At 41.8% G+C, this 10,279-nt stretch overlaps 1 protein-coding gene across 4 annotated transcripts; it reads right to left on the reverse strand.

The window, feature by feature from the left end:
* Window positions 1–698: 698 nt before the first annotated feature.
* On the reverse strand, window positions 699–10,021 carry LOC136674640 (galectin-9-like). Of its 4 annotated transcripts, none has more exons than XM_066650743.1 (10): window positions 9,894–10,021; window positions 8,194–8,282; window positions 6,241–6,448; window positions 5,046–5,165; window positions 4,850–4,885; window positions 4,615–4,692; window positions 3,547–3,579; window positions 3,246–3,334; window positions 2,891–3,047; window positions 699–1,952 (listed from the first exon to the last, which is right to left on the reverse strand). In XM_066650743.1, the coding sequence occupies exons 1-10, from the start codon at window positions 9,921–9,923 to the stop codon at window positions 1,806–1,808; spliced, it is 987 nt and encodes a 328-aa protein (XP_066506840.1). In that variant the 5' UTR covers window positions 9,924–10,021; the 3' UTR covers window positions 699–1,805. The 4 variants fall into 4 exon arrangements, with proteins under 4 accessions (XP_066506840.1, XP_066506841.1, XP_066506839.1 ...); XM_066650742.1 differs by having other exon boundaries at window positions 1,070–1,952; window positions 4,615–4,695; XM_066650744.1 differs by lacking the exon at window positions 4,615–4,692 and having other exon boundaries at window positions 700–1,952.
* Window positions 10,022–10,279: the final 258 nt, after the last annotated feature.

Raw genomic sequence — 10,279 nt, forward strand, 5'->3', positions numbered from 1 at the left:
CGGGACTAGTTTGTGAAGGAAACTTCTCGAAGTTCCATGTAAGCTCTAGAAAAACAAAATGCCGGACGTTTGTGAAATTCCGCCCGGACATTTTTTTTTAAGTCTAAAAAAGAGGACATGTCCGGGTAAAAGAGGACGTCTGGTCACCCTAAGGTTGCCACAACGTACTAAGGTGTGGGGACAGTATCATGGTTCCCCTGTGGGTGGGGAGTCAAGGGGGGCTAGGCTATATATAACAGAAGTCAGCATTTCTTGCAGTCATCCCAGTAAGGGACTGCCCTGATATCTGTTGTTTTTTTAGTGGAGTGTAAATAAATGGCATAGCTTTCTCCATTGATGCAAACAAAACACCATGTTGGTGTCAGAAGTAGGGCCTTACCCTTAATCACTTGTTACAGTTAACTCACTACAGCCTTACAACGTCAGACCGAAGTTCAGTTTCTTCTATTTTCACAAAAAATCTAGATGTGTGGCTTATTTTCCTTTTTTTTTTCCTGATCGTACTTTAGACAATGTTTGTGATTCTTTTCCTTTTTATTGCCATTCATGTCTTTCCTCTGAGGTCATTGACAAATCACATGCTCAGAAATGAATTCAATTCAATAAAGTGAAGAATGCTGGGAAGATGACTCGGAGGCAGAAAGACAGACTTGTTGCTGTGTTTTGAACAGAAAACATGGACAGAGGTCCAGACACAGCACAGGGGATAGAGGGTTGTCAGTACACTGCACAATAACGAGCATTACTTGAGAAGAGTAAAGGGCTACACACACCATAGTCTTGAACTGTGTAGTAATCTAAAGTAATGTAAAATTAATGTAGTAATTAATAGTGTAATTAAATCAGTTATTAATAAGTGTAGTTGTTAGAACAGTAGCAGGTATCAGTACCGTATTATTGGGCAGTAGTTTGATTAAGCAATAATAACAGACTGTAATGTAGCTGTTGCTCTGCATACTTTCTTTGTCATGTAATCACTGTTTGGATTATGTTTTATGGGGTAGGACAATACACATTACAAATGCGTTCACTCTACATTTAGAAATAAGCAGGTGGCAATAAGGGGTAAAACAATCAGAACTGAATGATGCAGGTTTTTTTATTATATTTGTTAATATGTATTGATTATTATTGTAATTATTACATTCCATAATTAACTGTTCTTTCAATTGCCCCAGATTTGACCTTAACATCTGCATTTATTTTAAGTGTTTATGGTTCCTAACTTGTTGTTACTAAATAACATTCTGCATTTAATAATGTAGTCTGTTAAATAACGATATTCCGTATTTAAAATGAAAGCACAACAGCACTAAAGTACAGTAGTATAACAATACAGGCTCAACCCTGCCCCCTAGAGGCCATGGCAGTTAACAACTGAAGGACCAATCACTGAGGAGGTTTACCAGGGCGACAGATGATTTATAAACTTCTGTTTTTTACTTCATCCAGAAACTAAACACTGAACTGCTGTTGTTCAGGTGTTTTTTAAGGTGGTGGATTCTTCTCCGAAGTCTGTGAGTGGTTGGTACAGTGGTGTTTCTTGATTTCAAAGATGACTTTTTTGGGTTAAGATTATACCCCCCCTCCCCAACTAGTCCATAGTGATGTCACCAAACATCAGAAGGCATTTTAGATATGTGTCGAAGTTGTTAGATTTCCACTGAATATTGCAGAGTACAAGAAATTTGTCTTTAAAAATATATATATTATATGATCTGTGTTTAATGTGACCAGGGACATAGTCACTGTTCTGAATCAAGAGTTTAAAAAAAGGAAGTAATAAATCAATCGCCCCCCAGTCTTCACACCGACACACACGAGAGGCTGACATTGCCCTCCACCTCCAGGATGTCGATCTGCTGTAGAAGGAAGTAACGGTGATTGTAGGTGAACATTTGGGCGCCGCTGATCATGATCCTGAAGCACTGAGTGTCACAGATGATGGACACCTGAAACACATATTGAGATGTAGATAAAAGCCAAGACAAACAGGCCCATGTGGCCCACACACGTAATGAATCATTAATTAATTCATTAATTCATTCATTATCTGTAACCGCTTTTTCAACTGTGGGTCCAGAGCCTACATGGAATCACTTAGGATGCAAGGCGGGAACACACCCTGGAGGGGGCGCCAGTCCTTCACAGGGTGACATATACACTCACACATTCACTCACACCTACGGACACTTTTGAGTTGCCAATCCAACTACCAACATGTGTTTTTGGAGCATGCGAGGAAACCCACGCAGACACAGGGAGAACACACCACACTCCTCACAGACAGTCACCCGGAGGAAACCCACACAGACACAGGGAGAACACACCACACTCCTCACAGACAGTCACCCGGAGGAAACCCACACAGACACAGGGAGAACACACCACACTCCTCACAGACAGTCACCCGGAGGAAACCCACACAGACACAGGGAGAACACACCACACTCCTCACAGACAGTCACCCGGAGGAAACCCACACAGACACAGGGAGAACACACCACACTCCTCACAGACAGTCACCAGGAGGAAACCCATGCAGACACAGGGAGAACACACCACACTCCTCACAGACAGTCACCAGGAGGAAACCCACACAGACACAGGGAGAACACACCACACTCCTCACAGACAGTCACCCGGAGGAAACCCACGCAGACACAGGGAGAACACACCACACTCCTCACAGACAGTCACCAGGAGGAAACCCATGCAGACACAGGGAGAACACACCAGAGCATAACACAGCAGAGTATTTAAGGAATATAGTCCCTATAGTGAAGTCAGTGGAACTAAACAGAGCTGAATTGAATGAAGCCTAAGTCCTTCAGAGCATGTGGTTGTTTTTCAGAGCAAGAACTATTAGCAGATGATTAGTCTCCTGTACCATGAAGGGCTGGCCTCTGTAGAAGGGCATGCCCCCTGTCCTCTCCTCAGGACCCCAGCTGTCCTGAAGCAGGCTGTTGCGGACCACCACGTTTTCATTGAAGCGAGGGTTGAAGTGGAAAGCAACGCCAGAGTTATAGCGCAGGTTGATGCAGAACCTAAAAATAAAAGACATTTCAGGATGTTTCCCTCCAACACATTACACCATAATCACAAAAAAAACAGGGGGAATTGAAATCTGCCTGCTCCAGCTCTGCCTGCTTTAGGTGCTTTGTATTTCAGTAGAAATTCAGGAGAAATACATGAGACTGTCTTAGTTTAAGGACCTGAGGTGATAACCTGTGGACTGTAAGCACCTGTCTGCATCGTGGTTCACAAAACCCTGGACGATGATTGTTCTTCCAGAGTAAAGTCCACCCTGCATAATTGTTTTATACGGCATCGGCTGTGGAGACATAAAAACAACAAAGTTAAACCAACCTCTAGTGTATTTACCTTCTTACTTACAATCATAGTCCTATGTACAGACAAGGGACATGTTACCAATAAAGATATTAATCACACATTAAACATGGCTTTAAGAGCTCTACATCTCTGAGCAGATCCCATGTACAGCCCAGATTATTTGCAGTGGATTATTGGACGTGTAGTTCTTACATAAGTCGGTGGAGGACTGTACGGAGGAGGCGCCTGCAGAAAAGAAAACAGAAGGAGGTTTTTAGTAGCCAGTCAAAAGAAACCAAACAAAATGGATGCCACATTTTGGGCATCTCTGAATTAAACAAACCTTGTAGTGCTTTACACGTCGAAACTGCATGTGTGGGTCCCCCTGCCTACACTCATCAGTACAATGCGCTAAAATACAGAACTATCGTGTGCAAAAGTTTGAGACTGGTCAAAAAAGTTTAAATATAGTTTTTCTTCTATAAAAGCAAAGAACCCATTCATTTTTCCATTTACAACAGCACCTACAGTGTATACATAACACAGTAGTGCAGATTAAGGATGAATCCAGAGTTACAGAGGCAGGAGAACGTGCTCTTAAGGCTCTTGCGGAAGGACATTTATTTATATTATTAGTACACTGTGGTGTGTTTACCTGAGCGGGGAACTGAACACTAGTGTTCTACGTAGAGTTTTTCATTCATTCATTCATTAGCTGTAACCCTTATCCATTTCAGGGTCACGGTAGGTCCAGAGCCTACCTGGAATCATTGGGCGCAAAGCGGGAACACACCCTGGAGGGGGCGCCAGTCCTTCACAGGGCAACACAGACACACACACATTCACTCAAACCTACGGACACTTTTGAGTCGCCAATCCACCTACCAACGTGTGTTTTTGGACTGTGGGAGGAAACCGGAGCACCCGGAGGAAACCCACGCAGACACAGGGAGAACACACCACACTCCTCACAGATAATCACCTGGAGGAAACCCATGCAGACACAGAGAGAACACACCACACTCCTCACAGACAAATCACCCGGAGGAAACCCACGCAGACACAGGGAGAACACACCACACTCCTCACAGACAATCACCCGGAGCGGGAATCGAACCCACAACCTCCAGGTCCCTGGAGCTGTGTGACTGCGACACCTGCCTGCTGCACCACCGTGCCGCTAAGTAGAGTTTTATTTTTGTAAATATCTTAAGAGCAGTATTTTACAAAGTTGGACACCCATTAAAGCCCTGTGTGGTGTTAAAGTCGGTGTATACCCACCTGGCTCAGACCTGCATGGTACTGCTTTTGCTGGGTCCAAGAATTTCTTCCACCTGCTCTGCTTTTGCCCCTCTTTCCCTGCTAATAAAGTAGATGTGTGCACAAATATCTAACTATACTAAATACCTGTGACACACTACAGTGTTTTGAGTTGAGTGAGGTCATGTTAAAACGAATTGAGAAACCTCAATCTGGCAAATATTATATGTATATAAATGTACAGTAAAACACCTACCTGCTGAACAAAGCCAAGCTGCTGGACACACGGAGTCTATAGATGGAGAACATCACATTTACAGGGGTTACAGCACTTCAAGATTAAAGGTATATGTTTACATTTACCGCATTTTGCAGACAGTCTCGGTGTGTTTACCCGAGCAGGCATCGTACAGAGCAATTTGTGGTGTTACCCACTAAACGTAGATACTTACAGCTGGGTTCTGGAAAGCAATAGACTCAATCTCCACACCTCCGTCCACAGAGATCGAATTCACACGGGACACAGGGAGACGGTGCAGGTACTCCATGAAATGGACGCCATTAACAATCACCTGATACACATACACACACAAGAAAACTATACTGAGAGTGTACGGTTAACATTCATTCATTATCTGTAACCTGTAAAGTTCAGGGTCGCGGTGGGTCCAGAGCCTACCTGGAATCACTGGCAGGAATACACCCTGGAGGAGGCGCCAGTCCTTCACAGGGCAACAAAGACACACACACACACACACACACACACACATTCACTTACACACACAGACACTTTTTGAGTCACCAATCCACCTACCAACGTGTGTTTTTGGACTGTGAGAGGAAACCGGAGCCCCCGGAGGAAACCCACACAGACACAGGGAAAACACAACACACTCCTCACAGACAGTCACCTGGAGGAAACCCACGCAGACACAGGGAGAACACACCACACTCCTCAAAGACAGTCACCTGGAGGAAACCCACGCAGACACAGGGAGAACACACCACAGTCCTCACAGACAGTCACCCGGAGGAAACCCACGCAGACACAGGGAGAACACACCACACTCCTCACAGACAGTCACCAGGAGGAAACCCAAGCAGACACAGGGAGAACACACCACGCTCCTCACAGACAGTCGCCCGGAGGAAACCCACGCAGACACAGGGAGAACACACCACACTCCTCACAGACAGTCACCCGGAGGAAACCCAAGCAGACACAGGGAGAACACACCAAACTCCTCACAGACAGTCACCCGGAGGAAACCCACGCAGACACAGGGAGAACACACCACACTCCTCACAGACAGTCACCCGGAGGAAACCCACGCAGACACAGGGAGAACACACCACACTCCTCACAGACAGTCACCCGGAGCGGGAATCGAACCCACAACCTCCAGGTCCCTGGTATTGTGTGACTGCGACACTACCTGCTGCACCACCGTGCCGCCCCTGTAAGGTTAACATCTACATAATAAATTATGGTAGTTGGTGCTCCTCCAAGTGTGCTGAGCTCCAAGGGCCTGTTAGCGGCAGCTCTAAAGTAAATGGGGCTAGTAACTACTCCCCACTCCGTCCTTAACCCACAACGTAGACATTGAAATCTAAATGTGTTTGTAAGGGTAGCTGCCGTTTGCTGACCGAGTAGGAGTCGCGGTTGACCAGGAAGGTGAGGATGAAGCTGGACCCTCGGGGTATTGGAGTGTTGCTGCTCCTCTCCTCTGTGCCCCAGGAGGAATGCTGCAGTGTGTTTAACACCACGAATCCAGATTTCCAGCTGTAGCGTGGGTTGAAGTGGAGGGCTATGTCTGCTGACCCCATGGTGCCACATTGAAAATTCACATGGAACCTGTCATCACAGTCCAAAAGGCAACATATAGTTAAAGGGGATGATTTAACCACTGATTTGTGAGGACAAATCATCCCCAGAAAGACCTTTCCATTGCTTTACCATCAACACCATACAATATACAATATATGGCCTTAGGTTTCTGAACAGAGCTCCATCACAGGGAACACAGCCCAATGGTGGGGAATTATAGCCCTCAAGCACACACTTGACAACGCGTAAGGTGACCTTAGGATTATATATATATAAAAGCTTCGCCATTAAAATAGGACGCTTTGGTTAAATTCACTGTACTACACTTTTAGACATTTATTGTATAGCATTTCGGCTGAGGCAAAACCTTCTCTGTTTGAAAAGAATCGCTACACCTGCATAGACCTTGTGACTACTTTCAACACCACTGTAAAAACAAGGAACCGCTTCACATCAACACAAAACTTTATTTACATCTCAGTGCAGACATTTTCTAACACCCAAATGAGCAGCTAAAGCAGCAACAGAACTGCACTGTCACTACACTGTCCTACTGACGTGGATGTGTCCGAGATTCTGTACTAACCCTGTTTCAGAAGAACATTAAGGGTAACATTTCGGTTTTTTTGCTTCGAGGCCTCCCTCTACTTTAATTCATTCTTACAGCACTGTGCTGAAGTCATTGGGGACAACCCGGTCTCACACCTATTTTCGACATTTTATGCGACAATATCACAATCATAAGGGAATGGGTAATTACCATAGAAACCGTCATATCCGTGCCCCGTGTTATGCGACAGTAGGGTGACCAGACGTCCTCTTTTACCCGGACATGTCCTCTTTTTAAGACATAAAAAAAACGTCCGGGATTTTGTTTTTCTAGAGCTTACATAGAACTTCGAGAAGGTTCGTTCACAAACTAGTCCCGCCCTCCCCTACTCCGATTGGTTCGCTTGAGTGAGAAGGGGGCGTGGTAATGTAGCCTAAAATCTTCTGATTGGACAGTCTGACTGTAGCGCTACCGTTATTGGTCGATGACCTTATCTGTAAACATTTAATTGGTCAGTCTGCACGTCAGTAGTCGTCCACCCCCCACCACCCTATACGACAGTAACACAACAACACTTCCTCATTAAGGCGTCATTACCATCCGTTAATACCACGGTCTAATTTTTATTTATAGAAAATATAACGTTACTAATTCATTATTTGCTAAAATATCGAAGCAAACAATGGTTAGAGAAATGTTTTTTTCAGTATTAACCTTTTGAAAATTAGTCAAAATAACGTTAAGTGGAAGAAATGTTCTTGTTAGAGTTAAAGTTAAAGTAGGACACCAAAAATAAGCATTACTTAGGAGAAATATTATAATAAAATACTTTATGCCTTTGTTGGAATAAGTATTTGCCTTTTTCTATGTTATGAGTAATGACGCCTGTAATGAGGAAGAGTTTTCGTGTTACTGTCGCGTAGTGTTTCTATGGTAACTACCCATTCACTTATAATCGTTATATTGTCGCATAAAATGTCGGAAATATGCGACTATGTCACGAATTGCAGTCCCCTATATATTTGACTATATCACGAATAGTTGTGAGAGCGGGTTGTTGGTGAGGTATTGGTTTCCTTCCCTCCGCCAAAAGGTACATAGTGCAGTTTCTGCAGCGCTGAGCCCCAGGTAGCAAAGTAGCGGAAAACATATTCAGTAGTAAATACAAGTGAATGTAGCGTAAGGAAAGGCTGTCAGACTGAGCGAGCACTGTGTAGGTTACCTTTCGGCTCCTGGAAGGACTCTGCCGCTCAGAGTGATGGTCTTCCCTTCGTAAAGACCACCTTGGATGCATCCTGTAAAAGGAAGCCTCTAATGGGGCAGAAATTTGAAATTTAAGACTAGAATCATAGCACACGTGCTCAAATATCAAAGCTGGTGTAATCTGTTGTGGACTAGTGCTGTCTCATGTCTACTTCTACTTATTATTTACAATGGATTTGAAGCATATATAAAATATAAATAAATAAATATTGTACGCTATATAACAACGACAAATGCAATTACACATCATAGATAGTACACAAATAAATATATAAATACATTTTAACAAGTAATATCTTTAACCGATATATATTTTTATATAAAAATATATATATATATTATATATAAATATATATATATATATATATATATATTTTTTTTTTTTTTTTTTTTTTCCCCAGGTATCATTTCAACAGTGGAGAGCACTTACGAGCAATAAATGAGATGAATTTTGTCCCTAGAACAAAGTTTGAGTTCATTGAGCCACGTTAAGCGTTTTACAATGTGTCCTGCGTTGTTCTCTGATACGGGTTTGACAACTGCGGTAAAGTTGGTTTCATATTCGACATTCGTTTGACATTGACCTCCAGCGTTAGGGACCGTCGCACAATTACTAGAATAAATGTATAGTGTTTAATGCTAATATCCAAATATTAATCTCTTTCGTTATTGTACCTAATGATGTCACATCAACTTGCAAATGTACACAGTTTTATTCCTTACATACTAAGGCTAATTTTGGTGAAAATTGTTGTTGTTGTTATTATTATTATTATTATTATTATTAATTTGTTTGTTTATTTTTAATGAATTCAATAACCAAATAAATATTAAAAGTTATGGGACCAAATGATATCAAAACAACTTACAAAAGTACAGATATTTATTCTTCACACATTTTGGTTTGACATCATTAGGTCCAACGATGTGAGAGAATAATAGATTTATATGTTTTTTTTTTCTTTAATCATTATAAAATAAATTATTAAAATTTTCACCAAAATAAGCCTTGTAATGTGTGAAGAATAAATATCTGTACTGTTCTAAGTTGTTTCGATATCATTTGGTCCCATAACTTTTAATATTTATTTGGTTATTCATTAAAAATAATTAATCATTAAAATAATAAATAAATAATAATTACAACAACAACAACAACAATTTTTCACCAAAATTAGCCTTAGTATGTAAGGAATAAAACTGTGTACATTTGCAAGTTGATGTGACATCATTAGGTACAATAACGAAAGAGATTAATATTTGGATATTAACATTAAACACTATATTATATTTATTCTAGTAATTGTGCGACGGTCCCTAACGCTGCAGCTGGGCGCAGGGGTAAAAAACAGTGATAATAGGCTGCGTTTCTGGCTTAATCTCAAGTACAGTTTAGTAAATAAAGGTTATGGATGTCATTTTTTTGGTTTCCTGTGTTACATTAGGAATTTGCAACTGTACCGATGAATATACGTTTAGTAACTGGCGAAAAATAAGCGGAATTCCGAATGTCAAACGAACGTCGAATATGAAACTAACTTTACCGCAGTTGTTTGTCTCGGAGCTGAGAAAGTAATTCCTAAAGCCGTGTTACTGTGTGTCCGGCGTCCTCCCTTTTCACCTGTCTACCTTCCTACTCCAGTGTATTGGATTTCTCACCGGTTGAAAGTAAGGTTGCTGAGAAGCCATTCTGGACACGGCGAGTAATGGTCAGGAAACGAGGGAGATCTCCGCCTCACGGTGCTGCACAGGTGCACGTTCTATCGTTCCACGGACGTGTCCTGAGTTTCGATTTACCGGCTGGCAGTTCCTGAAAGGCTTGTTGATGTAAACCACTCAGGAAATAATACTCGGTAAATAAGACATAAACACCTCGTAAAATAACACTAACTAATAATTAAATTCGCAAAGAAAATTATGTAAACGTAGATATAACCCCACAACAAAAATAATACTAAATTGATTATAGGTAACACCTTAAGAAAATAAAAATAATTAAATATGTAAAAATTATAATTAAGATCTTCTCCTAATTAAAATACGAA

This window comes from Hoplias malabaricus, chromosome 18 (genome assembly GCF_029633855.1).
Source record: "Hoplias malabaricus isolate fHopMal1 chromosome 18, fHopMal1.hap1, whole genome shotgun sequence".
NCBI lineage: Eukaryota > Metazoa > Chordata > Actinopteri > Characiformes > Erythrinidae > Hoplias > Hoplias malabaricus.